Raw genomic sequence first — 17,500 nt, 5'->3', positions numbered from 1 at the left:
TTCAGGCACTCGCCATCATTACGACCACTTGGTAGTAAATCTGAGATCTAGAGGTGGACAAGGGTAGGGACATAAAGGTTTTCATATTCATATTAATAATTTCAATTGGGAACCACTTGAGTTTGCTGCAATCTTTCAACTTCCTCCAGACTCATTACTTTCCCACCAGGGAGTTCAGGAACTGGTAATCCACCAGCTTGGACCTGTAAATATAAATTCCTTTTATTAAAAAATCGAATAATCTACAAATTTGATCTAGCAAATAAATCAACATATTTTGTCAGGTTTCCATCATATGACGTTGGATGAAAAAGGCATTTAAGAATACAGTTCTCTACAAGCAGAAGCCAACTCTGATCACCGACACAATGATTAACAAGAAATTAATACAAAGCCATTGAAATTGATAAAAATGATCTGAAATGCTCAGGAAAAGTTAAAACAAAATGGTAAGCAGCTAAGTCACAGAATAATGAACTTAAATTTACATGAATTATGAAGTAAAGTATCTGCTATATAATGCAATCTGTTGGGTAAATTACCCATAATTTTAAGGTTCAGTTTGAACGTTTTCTATCCTTAGCATTTCCGTAGTTGCTCTTCCCTTTTCTCACTATCTACACGATGTCCATACCTTGTATGTGTATAAGAATACTCGTTATTCCATCTTAGATCATAATCTCACAACCAGGAATAGTATCAGTGTTGCCTTATATAAATTTATATATATGGTATAAATTATACAGTGAAATGGTTGGCCATGAACTGTCATCAGTTTATAAATATTCTGATGGATATTAGCAATAATGTATTTAGGTATTACTAGTAATATAACTGTCAAGTAATTAGAACTCAATGACACATCAGGAGGGCATTTTTCACTGCCAGTTTCTGTATTGGGAACAGTAGCCTACTGCTATATCACTGTTAATAAGCAAGAATCCACGGTTTTGGGGATTCCCCCAGCGAGCTACAGGGCCCATACCTTTCGAAATATCAATATTTTGCCAATGGATGTGTCGTTCTTCTGTTCTTGATGTAATGTTTTTTCTCTGTTAACAGACCAATTTCATGTTATATCTATTAAAATAATGAAATGTAATGGGAATGTGGTTAAACTGAACTTTTGTAACCTAAATATACCTAATTCAATTACCTGTTTAGTTTCATAATGACTGTAATGAAATATAATCACCGTATACTGTATATGCATTTTTCACCTTTTTATGATGTCTTTATCTCTAGCACGGCAACAATAAAATAAATAAGCTAGCATGAAGACGAAAGATGAAATAAGTTTGATGTAAAAAAAAAAGCTATTTTTGGTATCAGCTGTGAGTCTTCAAAGGAGTTACCCTTATGGTTCTGCCCTGAGTCTCCGTCAGTTTGCCAGTAGGCACTGTTCTGGCCAAGACCAGCTATGAGAGACTCAAGGCAGAAAGGCTCTTTTACCCACCTTCATAGACTACCCAGATAATCACTATTCACCCTTCTTTCTTTGATGTAATCCAGTGCGCAGGAAACTAACAAGTGGCGAAACGGCCCAATTCTTGTGTAAGGAATCCCAATGTCCCAGATGAAAAACAGTCCATGGCAAAGTCACATAAGTGATCATTTACATTCATTTATGCAAGATTCCCGTTAGACAGAAAAAAATGGAGGGGGAAAAACTGTGCATGTGTTACATATACAAGTACTCCCTCAATTATCCGGATCGCCATTATCCAGAACTTGGCATTATCGTACACACCATGACCAGGGATCAAGGCCCCAAAGATATATGATATATATAAACTTCAAAACATTTGAAAAAACTGTCCTCCAGTGGTTGGCAATGCTGCATGGCCTCAAGAAAATGTTGGTAACACTGCCTACACTTAGACCGACTGGGAAAGGGTTTCAGGGAGTGGGGGAAGCCTCGAGAAATTTCCATGTTTGGGGAGGTGGTCGGATGGCTTGCTGCCATCGGAGAGGAGGGGCAGTAAGGCTGTATACAGGAAGGCTCAGACAAGAGGGTTGTTTTGGAAGATAAGTGCAGCTGGTGAGCATGTGAGAGGTGCTAGAGAAAGAGCAGGAAGACAAGTACTGCTGGTTTTTTATGTTGTTGTTGTTTTAGATTTAGCTGGCCTTGTGCCAGCACGGGCTCTTGCTTCTAGAGCAGCCCGTAATGGTTTATTATTGAAGCAACCCGCTTATAAAGCGGCATGCGGACGTCTGCGTATACGCAGAGACAGCGAGTACAAAAATTTTACATGTGACCTGAGGTCAAACTATTTCTCTGCAAAACAGAGCAGGTACATACAGAAAACATCATGATTAACAATAACTGGTTGGACATAAAAATACTGTCACACATACATGATACAAGGGCAAATGAATAGATAATAAATATACAATCACAATAATGATAATAAGGTTGCGACCGTTCGATCTTAGGTCGCATGTGAAGGCACCGTAGAAAACGGGATGTCTACCATAGAAAACCCGTTGAGCGGGGACTTTACAGGCAGTTTCTAAGACTGCGCGGGGGTGATAAAGTGTTGGATGGGTGAAGAGGGCTAGGTAGAACTGACTTGATAGAGCTGGTGTGGTTTCGTGATTTTATGCTTATGATACAGTAATTCACATTTTACTAAAGGATATGTACAGAGAGAGAGAGAGAGAGAGAGAGAGAGAGAGAGAGAGAGAGAGAAACAATAACCAAGGTATGTCTACATCAAAGTCCAAGTACAGTAATACACACACCTTCATTTTTTTATTTACTGGTATGTTTTATGCTACAGTATTCTCGTTTATATTTTTACTGTATTTTCTCATCAATTATTTTTTCAAACCAGAAGATAAGACAATCGTGTGCATAGGCTACAAAAGAGAGAGAGAGAGAGAGGTAGGTATGCTTACATCTAAGTCTAAGCACAGTAACACACAAATCCTTTACTTTTTTCTTCATATTTTATTCTACAGTATTCTCGTTTATATTTTTACAGTATATATTTTCTCATTTTTTATTCTTCCAAACCAAAATATGAATGCTATCGTGTGCGTAGGGTACATACGTTTGCACACACTCATTCCATGCCATTCATGAACTTGGTACGGCCTGTCTGATTTTGTCTTGCCTACATTTGAAATTCACATTTTAAATATTTTTATGATGATTACAGATGAAAATTCAACAGTGATATAAATTCTCTTGTGCACTGTTATGATATATGTGTAATAATCATACTTAGAGTCAACTAAAATTGTAATAAAACCGGTACAGTAAATCAAGCAAAGCAATAAAAAAAATGGCAACACACATGTACATATGCACACACTCGTTCGATGGAATTGTGAACTTCCTGGAGTTTTAGTTTCGTGTTTCTTTGTTTATGTTACAGTAATTCATATTTCATTAAAGGTTATGTACAGTACTGAGAGAGAGAGAGAGAGAGAGAGAGAGAGAGAGAGAGAGAGAGAGAGAGAGAGAGAGAGAGAGAGAGAGAGAGAGAGAGAGAGAGGTATGTTTACATCGGTAAACAAACAAATCAGGAAACAGCTGTCTTGTGATTTTGAGGGAATTTACTTTAACATAAAGTATGTTAGTTTACCTTTATATATCAGTTTTACATTTATGTATAAAAATAAAAATAATTCCATTAATAAAAACTTTCTTTCAGCAAGTAAAAAATTATTTTCCTAATTCTTTCATAACAAGCTCAATCAGTTGATTCTGAGAATCGGTATGCAGTATAAATGGATTCTATAAGTAAAATAACAGTTTCATAACCATTACCTTTACCTTAAATACAGCTGTAATAGCCTATTTTACTTTTGCAAATGAATACAATAAACCCCCCGTATTTGCGGTCTCACTATTCGCACATTTCTCTGTGAAACGTAGCAACCCATTATTCGCGGAAAATTCGCCCATTCGCGGTATTTTTCACTGAGAAATATTCACTAATTGCTGTATTTTCATATTTTCATGACTAATTGCACTTTTTGTGATAAAAAAAAAAGTATAGCTTAGTTTTATCAGACCACTGAGCTGATTAACAGCTCTCCTAGGGCTGGCCCGAAGGATTAGACTTATTTTTTACGTGGCTAAGAACCAATTGGTTACTTAGCAACGGGACCTACAGCTTATTGTGGAATCCGAACCACATTATAGCGAGAAATGAATTTCTATCACCAGAAATAAATTCCTCTAACTCTTCATCAGCCGGCGGCGGGAATCGAACTCCGACCCATCGAATGACGGTCTGAAGCTCAACCAACTCGGCCAACAAAGGGCTACTTTTTGTGATAAAACTATTAAAATACGTACAAGCACTTTTAGAGTTTTTTTTTGTGTTTAAACTATCAAAATAGGCAGTTCTAAGTGTTTTTAGAGGGGTTTTAAGTATTTGCAGATTTTAGCTATTTGCAGGGGAGGGGGGGGGTTACCCATCCCCACGAATACGGGGCTTTACTGTACTGAGAGTGTAACACCTGGGCTAGCCTAGGTCTATAGTTCACACACAGCCTATACATTTTTACCTCATGTATGGTAATACAATATGGTAACAACTGATAATCAAGTTGCTGTATAAAAATAAATCAATGGTCATAAAACCAAGGTAGGCTGTGGGCAAACACAGATAGGCTACCTGCCTACTGAACTGTGTCATATACAAGAGAAAAAAAGGAGTTGCATTTTTTCAGTGTATTTATGCAGTATATTTTGTTACAAATATGGGGGAAAAAGTAGATAATTGCCTTTTGCATCAAGTTTGCAGTCTAAATTGTGATGATTGTTGTTTATAAGCATACTAAGTGTTTACAGTTATGTGGTATTGACAGGTGAGGAAGGGTGTAGAATTGCCATTGGACACCCCTAGATTTTTTTACTCTCCATTATTAAAATTTTGCCATTATCCAACAGACCCTTGGCTCTATTAGTCCGGATAATTGAAGGATTACTGTATGGTTCGCAGGTGACTTACCTAATTATGTCAGGGTGGGTTGCACGATAACTGCTCTGCCATGCAATATCTCATAAGTACCATGGCATCAAGGAGGCCCTTCACTTTCCACTAAGCAGCCTATGTAGCTGGGGAATTACCATACCACCTACTGGCAAACAATGCAGTCAAACTTTTGAGATCTTGTGGCACTATTGTTTGAGGAATACTGTCTCTGTTGACAGCCCCATAAACCTGGAGATTTCTTCACAAGTGAAGTTTCCAAAGAAAGCAAGCAGTGTGCCCACCTTCTGGACATCATGGGACTTAGGAAAGGAATGGGGGGTCTGTCTCTCTAATTACTAACACTAAGTAATTCTCAGCTCATGCAGGAGAGTGGCTTGTTAAGCTTGTGATGGGGTATAATAAAAGAGGATCATCTGGGATGTGAGCCATGACAGCTAGGTAAACCTTTAGTGATTGTGGAAGAATAGGGACTCCCTCTTCACAGAAAACTATTGTTGCAATTCTCTAACAATTCTTATGTGTGGTCCACAATGCAACAACAGAAAAGAAAGGAGCAGAAAGGAACAGTGATAGGGACATGACAATATGCATCTTTCAAATTGACAGAGACAGTCCAGGTCGCACGTGGAATGAGAGAACATACTGTACTTGGTCAAGTCTTTCTGCATGACGGTGAAGAGAAGTGCCTGATGACAAATGAACATGTCTTTCTCTACGACATCCTTAGGAGAGTCTTCAACATACACTTCTCTAAGGAGGGGTTTGGTTAATGGAAAAACCTTGAGGAGTGGGAGATGATGATGTGCCTTCAAGGGGAGAACTTCCACTGCTTGTGGTCCTGCTGAAGATGATTTCCAACCTACCAAGTCCTTTCCCTCAAAAGGTGCATCTCTGTCTTCCTCAAAAGGAATGCTGCTGCTGTTGTTGGCCCCCCCCCCTATTCTGTTGCTGGAAGGATCCCCTAGGGACAACTGGAGGCTTGTACAGTTCTAGGTCATGCCAGGGTGTCTTGATTTGAGGGGTGGGACTCCCAGGAACAATGTTTCCCAGGTTCCAACTTACCCAGCTGAGTAGGTACCATACAATTCTGTTGACAAGCAATACATCAGAGCCCTCACAGAGATCATGACAGAAGGGAGGCGGACAGCAGGATGGCATTGAGGAGCGACAAGATGGGGCCTGCCAATGCTTCTCTTTCATCCCTGAGATGCCACTCCATGAAATCATAAAGCACTCCCCATAGGGTCCACATGAGGGTCTTTGCAACAACAGTCAAGGTAGTCCTAGAAGACTTGTGGAGCTCTCTCTTTGTCACTTCTATGATACTGATAGCAGTTAGGATGAAGAGGAGATGGAGCCGTAAATGAACTTGAAAGTGGCTTCCCTAGTGGCCCAAACTTCTGGGTAGCCAAATCCTGTGGGAGATTTTTCACTCAAAGAAGAGGACATCTGTTATTCAATCCATAGAGTTGTCAGATACCAGGATGGGTGAAATGAACAGCTTTATTTCTACCACTGACACATGCTTCCAAGTACCTGCAAAGTTCTGAAATGCTGCTTTCACATAACTATTTTAAAAGTAAAGGGGCAGAAGGCTGGGGCCACCTGGATAGGGTATTGGTTTTCTTAAAGTAGAAAAAGGTGGCTTCAATGGCTTCGGTTGCCATGCAGCAGAGAGGATGACTGTTTCCTCTGGTAGTTTCTGAATTTCTGCTCCTGGTGGAATGAAGAACCATTCTGTATTGGGAGAGGCAGCTCTGTCTTAAAATTCCATGTTCCACCTCAATCACTGACTTTCTTTGGTTTATGAGGTATTTGCCATCTGGCAAAAGGATGCATACTGAGGCTTCATGCCAAGAGTTATCAGCATCAGCATCAGGAGCTGGTATTGGTGTTCTTGATCCTCCCAGCCTGAGGGGTTATGGTCTAAACTGGTCAGAGTATTAGAATCAATCAGTACTATTGAAGTAGTAGGTTGTTCCTCTATGAGACTGGCTCTACCTCTTTTTGGCCTTGGGTTTTTCATTAGCACCCTCAAGACCTATATTTCTCCATGAGAAAACCAATCTCTGTTCAGGCATCATTCAAGAACTTTCTATTCTCCCTTCTGAGGACCTAAAACGTCTTTGAGGCAACATCCACCTGAAGTATCCAAAACTGCCTTGACTTCCTGACAGGAAGCTTAAGTAGTGTCCTGGACATAATCATGTTAATGTCAAGGACTTCCTTGACATTAAGCTTCAGATGGAATCTCCTTGTTAGGAACCTCTGTGGGGATGGGTTGGGGATGGGTTGAGTCGAGGCAGCCACATCACTACCATTTGGCAAATGACTGAGTCTTAGGTGAAGCACTATGATCCATTGGAGGAAGAGGAATTTCAGGAGGAGGAGAGGGTACCCGGTTGAGGTCCTCTTCAACACCAGATTACTGAATGGGAGATCCCCGAGTTCCTTCAGAGGGCTCCTCCTCATTCAAATGAAAAGGAGATGCCCCTAGCATTCCTGGTTCTGTAGGAGGGCTCAGTGGCACAATCCACATCTTGCCCGTTATTTTGAGCATATCTCCCAATTAATGAGGCTTTATCTCCATTGGAGGAGTCTTTCAAGGAGATCTTAAATTCTAGTGTCTTGGCATATGTGTTGGGGCTTGCACAAGAGACAGCACCACACATAGCAGTAAACAGCACCAGCAAAGATGCAGGTACACATATGAAAGTGATAAGGTTTGGGGAAAGCACTGCAAAACATGCTCACACAGCAAGCATTTAATGCACAACTACTGAGAAATGACATCCAACATGACAAACAAGAGGAGTGCACTTTGCCACAGAGTCTATTGGTATCTTCAAAGGCAGCCAATAAGAGAGGGAAGCTCATATGATGTCATCATGACGCATTCTAGCAGCCACTCAATGGCAATAAACATAATTACATGCAATGACATTGCTTTTCAGCTAACAAGAAGCTTACAAAACAACATGTGCTTGCCCACCCTTCCAACTTCTACCATTCATTACTGTAGTCATGACATATCTTTCTCGGCCACTCAAAAGCAATAAAGAAAATGATGTGATGCGTTAATTGACGAAGTGCTCTTAGGCCTATAAGAGTTGTGAAATCTTTCAAGCAGAGAAAGGACCTGTATGCCATCCCAACTCGGCTCTTCTGGCCCTCCCACTGCCCTAAGAAATGCTTACCCTTACCTACCACCCCCCAACGCCCATTTCTAAGTGGCCTAAATACTGTTAAAAGTATTACCATTGTCTATTTTTCCCCCAGAGCACTTACAACCAAACAGACAGTTTTTTAATCATTTTTATTTATTGCATATAGTCTTTATACATATATTTTGGTGCCAAGACCTTCCAAATAACTGTCTTGATAGTGCAAATAAGGATAATTGAGTGATTACTTGTCTATATATACAAGTAATTCTTCAATTACCCACATTAATATTAGAACCAAGGGTCAAACTGATAATGGCAAAATCCGGATAAGGGCAAGTGAAAAAAAAAAAAAAGCAAAAGGCAGTTATCTACCTTTTTCTCCCATATTTGTAACAAAATATACTGTATAAACGCAATCTGAAAAAAAACATTTAACACCTTTTTCTCTCTCTAGTGCATGACACAATTCGGTAGGTAGCCTACCTGTGCATACCCACAGCCTACCAAGGTTTTATTACCATTAATGTATTTTTATACAGCAACTTGCTAATCAGTTGTTAACATACACGATGTACAAAATGAGTGTGTGTGAACTATTGGCCTAGGCTAGGTGTTACACTTACAGTATCATCTGCATAAGTCAAATAGGCCATTACAGCTGTGTTAAGATAAATGCAATGGTAGTGAAACTGATATCTTACTTACTGAATCCATTTATACTGTATTTTCATCATGCTATATCATCATAATATAAAAAAAAAGGCTGATCTGCCATATGCAATTACGTAAGCTAGGATAATATTTGTTCTCGGAATCAGCTGACTGAAGCCTACTACCAAAAAAATTTGGAGAATCATTATCTAGTTGCTAAAAGAAAGAGATTATTAAACTTCCTAAGGAACAGAAAAATCACATTTCACTGAAAGTCCACACTGGTAGATTTGTTCCTATATTTAATTTTTTTCTTGCTACATTTACCTTCACTGGATGACTTAGTGGTAAAACATTTTTTTTTTTGCAATTCTTACTTTAAGTAGTTGGTTTTGCAATGCACTAAATTCGAATTTACTTTTTCTATAACTAAATGGGGAATGTTTAGGAAACAAAGAAATGTAGAGAAAAATTCTGAAATGTAATGTACTACCAAAACAGACGTACAAGAGACCTGATAATGAAGACAAACCCGGCCTTGCCAATAAGAGAGCCCCATAGACAGACAAACAAGGTATACCACTTCAAATGCCCAGTCTGTGGATGTCCCAGCTCATATACAGGTATGACTGCCATGAAACTGGCTGAGAGAATTTCCTGTCATGCGCAAGATGGTGCTATAAAACTCCATATGAGGAAATCCCATCATACGGCATCGCAAGAAATACGATTATCGAAAACACCGAGATAATTGGAAAGGCCCCGGAATCGAGATGCTAGGGTTGCTAGAGGCACTCTTAATACAACAAGTAAACCTCTCATTAAATACGACCCAGGAAGTTCTCTTCCTATCCACCATTAGACGACCCATTGTGCCAAGACCTGCAACAGACACCATAGCAAGCGACACTCCTGGCCCTACAATGCAAGATCCAGCTTGAAGAAGCTTCTCGCTAGCGGCTAGCCAAAAAGCAGCCCGCATTTCGCCTTGGCCAGTCAGAAGTCGGCATGCAGTTGACCCCCTGCTGACCATCGCGTATATAAAGAGTAGGACCCAGCATGAACACCAGTCTACTCCTGCCCTTTGCCCTGAACGTGCTCAACAGAGTTGGGGAGAAACGTTGGCCTAACACACTTGTAGCCGATTTAACAACTAGACTGACCAAAGAAAACTCTACGGACCATGATCCCCAGATTTCGGTTACCGGACGAACCTTGTATGCATCAGGAATAAATTATATCCCGATCTACGGCTATTTCCCTCTCCAGAAATGACAAGTATCGGAGAGCTGCTGGCGCAATGCAGTAACCAAGAAAAGTCAGTTCTTATAAAAATAGAGAAAACTCTATAAACTGAATGCAGCCACCACCAACAAGAAATGTAATGTTTCAGAACTCATCAAAATGAGAGGAACAATGTTGAAAATAATCGTCATGTATCTGCAAGTTATACAAATGCAAGCTTTGACTGATGCAATTAGCATAATCAATACAGGAAGTTTAATCATGGATAAAGGACAGGTGAACTTGATAAACAAACATGCAGGAATAAAAATTGAGTACGAAAGCATAAAAGATCTTAACAGTCAACAATTAGGAAGTCTGTTTAAGGAAGTAAAAACAATAGACTTTACCTTAGAACAAAAGCCAAAGTTCTGCAATGCAGAGACAGAAACATTGCTACGGAATGTAAGACACACTTCAAGAAATAGAAGAATGATAATTATGTGCCACAACAAACAAGAGCCAAGCTGCTGTTATTTCAGGAGGCTTTTCAGTCATTTTTGGAGTTTCTAACCAAATTCAACTGATATCTCTTCAAAGGAGAATCTCCTCAATAGAAGAACAAATGAACGATATGAATATGCAAATGGTGAACACTAAAGCAAATATAAGAAATACACAACTGACAGAACTGAAGAACAAAAAAGAAATGTTAAATATTAAGTGATTTTAAAAAAGAAACCCAAAATTGCTTCCAGACAATGAATTTAAGTATAAAGCAGGAGACGAGTCACAGGATTTTGTAACTAGTTTAGTAACAGCTTCCCAAGGAAAAGTCTCTGCAAATCTGTTACCATTGAAAGACTTGAAAGAAATAATTACTAATGAAAAATTTAGATATAATCAATACTCCATATTCCCCATTGAATTAACACACTTACTCTATCCTTTTCTTTGAGCTGCTTTTACTAAAGAAGGCTGACTAATTATCATTCCAGTAAATACGAAAAAGGTTTAGTGTAAGTACTGCTCTTTTACCCTTTTCCTACTAAAATCATACTTTAACACTGAATACTGAATGTATATAAAGGAAGATACGTATATAAAGGAAGATACATTCACAACAGAGTCAAAGAGAATTTACACACATGCATTACACATTTCAACTACACGATTTGTGATGCAAGTCACTTAAATATAAAATTCACAAGCCTAAAACAACTTGCTTATACACTTTCATACATAATCAGGATATCCATTCATGCCAATTTCAGGAAGTGCAAACTCAAGAAATTACGATCACCAATCTACAAGATTTCATTATGTTTTCAACGAAAAAAAGGGCAACTTTCACAAAATGTGAAGTCACATATGCCAGTGATTGCAATCTGAAGATACACCGTGGATGCAAAATAACGGGTCTTGTGGTGTTTATCCCAGACAAAAATAATAAGACCATCAATGCAAGTCGCCAAACGAAACCTTCAACATTCCAAGATTGCATATCCAAACAATGGCAGAAAAGAAGCAAGTCATCCAGTTCATCATTATCAAGAACTAAATCTTTTTCTGCTTAACTGTGGTAATGGCTCCAACACTGATCATCAGAGTCCTCGCCATAATTCATCGTAGAAAGGAAAAAAACGAACTGCGAGAAGTCCAAATTCCAAAAGTTATTCACATGGCAGGATAGATAGCAACAAATTCCACCAAATAAGTAGGACCGAGGACTACGTAAAGCTCATGTAACTTGGATAGTAAATCCTGTTTAACTGTTTTGAAAATTAAGATTTATTTGAAGTCGTTTATAGTAAAGTATGCTTGAATTTTAAGACATCTGAGATTGCTTACAGCATTACATTCATGTTTATTGGGATACCATGAGTAACTTATTTCCTTTCAAGTTCTATTTCAACTAGTTTGAATTTATGTTTGCCTTGTATTTGCTTTAACATTTCAAGTTTATTTTATGAAATATGTCAATTGACTTATACCTAATATGCATATTGTTAGGAGTCCTGGTAGCTAATATTATTTTACTTTCGTCGTGACTGGGAATACTTGGGGAATCTCAGTATACTGATGAATTTCAGAACGAAGAACATCCAAAGCATATTTTTAACTCTTTATTTTTGACATTTCGGTACAAATCTGGTACCATTTTCGAAAAAGCAACTGAAATGAGCAAAAGACATGGATATGGTAAAAGTATATACAATATTACAATTACACATACAATAAAGGTCGAAAAATTAAAAGAAAAAATTAAAGAATTAAAAAGCGTTTTTTTTAATTCTTTAGTTTTTTATTTTAATTTTTCGACCTTTATTGTATGTGTAATTGTAATATTGTATATACTGTTACCATATCCACGTCTTTTGCTCATTCCAGCCGCTTTTTCGAAAATGATACCAGATTTGTACCGAAAAGTCAAAAATAAAGAGCTAAAAATATGCTTTGGATGTTCTTCGTTATTTTACTTTAATTTAGTTAGACGCTGCCGGAGTCAGCTAAGTAGCCTCGCCAAGACTGCTGCAGAGAGAGTATTCATAAAGGGTATTCATAAAAATTATTCATGAATCTATCATAAAAAATGACATGCATGAACTTGCGGATGAGTCAGAGAGAGAGGGAGGGGGAATGGGCATTGTTGGTCAAGTTTTAAAGACAAAAACAGAAGTGAATGGCATTCAAAACGATTTTCGTTGCCGGATGGAAACAGGCAAACGTCATCATTAATGTAGAACATAAAGGAAAGATAAGAGGTTACAAAATACCTGCAACCACTCGCTGGGAACTCGCTGGTACGTGAATAGAAATGGTGAAAAGAAAACGGTGAACAGATAATAGAGAACTGAACAGTGAATCATGAAGCAAGTTAGAGGTGGTGAACAGTGACATAGTCGACACAGCTCAAACCATGATGTAACAGTTGTCATCAGCAAAACACTATATACTAGGGGACCCAAGGGCCAAATTTTGGAGGTGACCCATCATAAATTTGGCACAAGGGCAGACCTACATTTTTCGTTGCTTGTTTTTTGGGTCAAAAAATTAATTGGAAATGTTTATGAAACCATAACTTTGTCGGCCATCTTGGAATCCGAAAATGGCCGACAATGAAATCTGAATTTTCTAAATAATTTTTGTTAAATGGTCGGTAAAAGTTGTTTTTGTCAACTAATTTTCTGTTTTATCAGAACTTAAATGATACGAAGAGATGAAGTAATTGCTCCTGATCATAGATTAGCAGCTCTTTGAATTACTGTAACCGGACTGTTATGACACAAAACATCTTATACATGAAAGGGTGATTTTCAATTTTAGTACTTTACAAATCTTCTAAACATATTGTCATATCTTTTCTTTATACTTCATATGGAACGATGTTATTTGAAAATGAACATAGCTTTCTATGTTCAAACAAGAAATTTTAGTTATTACTTGAAGCATTTGTATGTACCGTACAGTATTCACCTCGGAATATACAGTAAGCTGTTGTATAAACAACAGTTTACACTCTATTGATTGGCTGCCAAAATATTAATTTCATGCATTCAATTATATGCTATGGTCATTTCATTCCACAATCACCAACAAAACCAGATGTAGATGAAACATCATTGGAGTACTGTATGACAGCTGCCATTAAACTGGGACAACAATATTGTATGGCTACTTGTGATGAAGCAATACTCGTATATGAAATATGCCCTGGTTTGAAGAAAAATAAGGAACAAAAGTACCAATACCTGATACTATGAATGGGTAGTTTTCATATTGCAAATAACTATTTGGGGGTTATAGGAACTCTCTTCAAATCATCAGGAATCAAAATAATTTTGTCTGAAGCTGATATCTATAAACTTGGAACAGTCAATATATTAATAGCAGGTCATTATTACTATGGAATGGTCAGATGTCATACCTTATTGCTATCAGCCATGTTGGAGCTATATTGGGAAGCCTTTGATGCATGGAGTCTCAGTTATATATGAACTGCATCCAGATTGGGGAACAAGACAAGCATTAATATATCAAGAGATGCATATGCAAATTTGGCAACAAGTGTCCATAGAATAAGAGAAAAACTTCAGAGGTTTGATGAATTATTAGAGGACATCCTACAACACAGCTTTGGTTAATGTATACTGAAATGGTTCTGATCTTCAAGAGATATACTGAAGCTGAGAGCTGGGAAATGGCAAGAGCATCTTGATGGAGTAGGAAAACTGCTGCTATATATGGTTTGTGCTGGCCATACAAAGTACGTAGTACGTATTCCTCACTATCTGCATGCAATGAGGGAACCTCACCAGAGGAGCTTACTGCAGAATTCTGCAAGGGTCACTTTACAATTCATGAAGCCAAGGTTATTTTAATGGCATTTGGACAAATACGACCCTTGAAAAGACATATGCAAAGCGGCAAAGAGACAACTTTTTAAAGGTATTACCCAGAAAGAAGCAGCTAGGGAGAAATACTTGAAATCATTACCAGGACTTACAACTATATCTGAGGAGACGAAATCTATGGTACATATGACAAAAGATACAGTCGCTGAAAACTATCCAGGATCTGTTCAAATGGATCTAATTTATGCAAAACAAAAAGGCACTGAGGCACTAGCAATAGGCGAGAGATTTCGGAGCACAAATGCACCATCAGTAAAACTTAAAACCTTTGATGTAAAAAGTTATAAATCTGGCAGATCTGAGACATCAGCAGAGTTGTATAAAGAACAGAACAACATTGTTCGGAACATGCACTTCTTGCGTAGTGTCGACGCCGATGCATTTTACTACGAATAAACAGAGTATCCAACCTGGCTCCTTGAACCAAATAATGATGGTCACAGTTACAGTATGAGGAAATGAAACAAATCAGAATACATTGCAGCAGTTAAGAACCAACTGGGCGGTCATGGATTGAAGAAGATCACTTCCCACATGAGGAAACTAATGTAGTCGTCATGCTTGTGGATGCCATGGCATTCATTCACAAGCACCAAGATAAAAGATATAATACCACATTCAGTAATATGTCAAGGAGATATATTCACAAGTTGATGGAGTCAAAACCCAAAGAATGTGATATGGTGAATTTCGTAGGAGACTGTTATGACAAAGATACGAGTCTGAAGATATCTGAGCTAAACCGAAGGCAAAGAAAGCAGGAGGCTAGTCACGCATATAAGGTCCATGAAACTTTGAAAATACCATACCATCATGGAAATCACTCATCTCCATGGTTAAAAATAAAGCAGCACTTGAAAATTTCCTGGAAAATTCTTGGAGAAAGACTCACGAATAATGCCTCACTGATTCTAGGAGGGTTGAATGACACACTGGTCTTAATGCATCGAAATGAAATCCAAATGCTCCCTAACCTTCTATGTGGTGAACATCAAGAAGGTGACACACACTTATTTGCTCATTTGGCTTACTGTGTTAGTGACCACTGCGATACTTGTGCCCTCATTCAGGCTACAGACACTGACATCATTGTTTTGGTAATCTACCATAGCATTCGCATTCCAAGTCTGAGAGAGCTCTGAATAAAAAAGGATGCATCTTACTTGCCTTGTCACACAATTGCCTCTATGTTGGGTCAGAACAACATAACACCTGAACAGGCTACATCAGCATTTCTCTGTGGATATGTACTAAGTGGTTGTGATGCTGTAAGCTTTCCATATGGTAAAGGTAAGAGAAAGGCTTCCAAGGTAGCTATGTCATCAACAGAGGAGATGATGGCTCTTCTGGAACACAGTGAATCTGAAGTGACTGACGAAGTAAAACATTCATGCCGGACGTTCTTCTTGAGGTTATATGGAAAACATGATGGAACGTTGAGTGAAGCAAGAGCTCACAGAGACCTACAGCATCTTCCTCCTAAGGAAGGGGGTAGCGACGAAATAACATATCTCACTAATTATTTCAGGAACAACTGTTTTCCATCCAAACTGTTTTTTAAACAGTTAAATAGTATGTTGAACAAGAAGATGACGCCACCTCCTCTATATTACACCATCCCTAAGATGAATTTATACGCAGCGTTCCCTATATGCAAGATGATTCTTTCAGGAAGAAATTTCTCAACATCATTCGAAAGGAATTACCGGCCCTTAACCTCAAGCTCATCCCGAGGAACCCCTGAACAGTTGGCGCTCTCTTCAAGTTTAAAGACCACCTCAGTCCCTTATTTGCATCCAATGTTATATATAAGTACAAGTGCCCCAGATGTAGTCAGGGGATCTATGTCGGATGTACTGAGAGGCAGTTGCGGGTTCGCATCGATGCTCATAGAGGAGTCAGCTTCAGAACCGGGAGCAGATTGTCCAGCCCTGAACAGTCTATTATCAGGAATCATTCTAAGATGTGTAAAACTTTCATAGAAAATAAAGATTTTTCAGTAACAGGACAGGTACAAAAAGCAAATGATTTAACAATACTTGAATCTATTATTATCAAATTGACTGTGCCACCATTAAACTCCCAGACATCCTTTACACAACTGTTTATTGCCTGATGGTCTTGTTGAGTTGTTTCTTCTTCGTCTGTATGTTTATTTATTTATTTATTTTTCTCTCTCTCTCTTTTGTAATACTCAATGCGAGTGCAGCAGTTTGTTTTTAACTTCCTTCTGGGTAGGTTGTCACAGTCTTTTACTTGTTCTTTTAGGACAGGTTTTAGTAATTTTATTCTGAACGTTTTATTGTAATTGTAATTCTGATTTGTGATTTTGATTTTAATTTACTGATTGCCATGTTCGCTGTTTGCAGCCTAGAAAATGCAACTATGAGGAGTTGTGAAACGTCGGCATATTATAATTAAATGCATAAGGACAGTGCCTTTCCCTGACCTGCCTTGGATATATAAATAGATATATATATATATATATATATATATATATATATATATATATATATATATATATATATATATATATATATATATATATATATATATATATATATATATATTTATTTATATATTTATATATTTTATATATTTATATATATTTATATATTTATACATATATACATATCTATACATACTATACATATATATACATATATATATATATATATATATATATATATATATATATATATATATATATATATATATATATATATAATAATATATATATATATAATAATAATATATATATACATACTGCACATATATACATATACGAGAGTAAGTCAAAAAGTTCCCGGAAAAATTCAATATACTCTTTATTTAAGGAAATTCAAACATCATTTTTCTACATATCCACCATCTAACTCTATACACTTTTCAAGGCGCTGTTTCCACCTCTGCAACCCTTCTTTGTAGAAATTTGGGGCCTTTCTATTAAACCATGTTGAAACTGCATGTTTAGCAGCATCCAAAGATTCAAACGGACTCCTCTTAAGTGTTCCTTGAGTTTTGGGAACAGGAAAAAATCTGAAGGAGCAAGATCAGGACTATAAGGAGGATGTGGAAGAGTTTCCCA

General features: G+C 37.7%; 1 protein-coding gene across 4 annotated transcripts in view; it reads right to left on the bottom strand.

Annotated features, from left to right (window-relative positions):
* LOC136849218 (uncharacterized) overlaps positions 1 to 17,500 on the bottom strand; it is a 760,295-nt gene that overhangs the window by 553 nt on the left and 742,242 nt on the right. For all 4 annotated transcript variants that reach the window (XM_067122421.1, XM_067122439.1, XM_067122450.1 and 1 more), the window contains one exon: positions 1 to 203. This exon is cut by the window's left edge and continues 553 nt beyond it. In XM_067122421.1, coding sequence (XP_066978522.1) covers positions 102 to 203 — 102 coding nt within the window. In that variant the 3' untranslated portion in view covers positions 1 to 101. The remainder of the gene's footprint in view (positions 204 to 17,500) is intronic.

This window comes from Macrobrachium rosenbergii, chromosome 2 (genome assembly GCF_040412425.1).
Source record: "Macrobrachium rosenbergii isolate ZJJX-2024 chromosome 2, ASM4041242v1, whole genome shotgun sequence".
NCBI lineage: Eukaryota > Metazoa > Arthropoda > Malacostraca > Decapoda > Palaemonidae > Macrobrachium > Macrobrachium rosenbergii.
The sequence above is the reverse complement of the archived record's forward strand: the minus strand, read 5'-3'. Positions and strand labels throughout refer to the sequence as shown.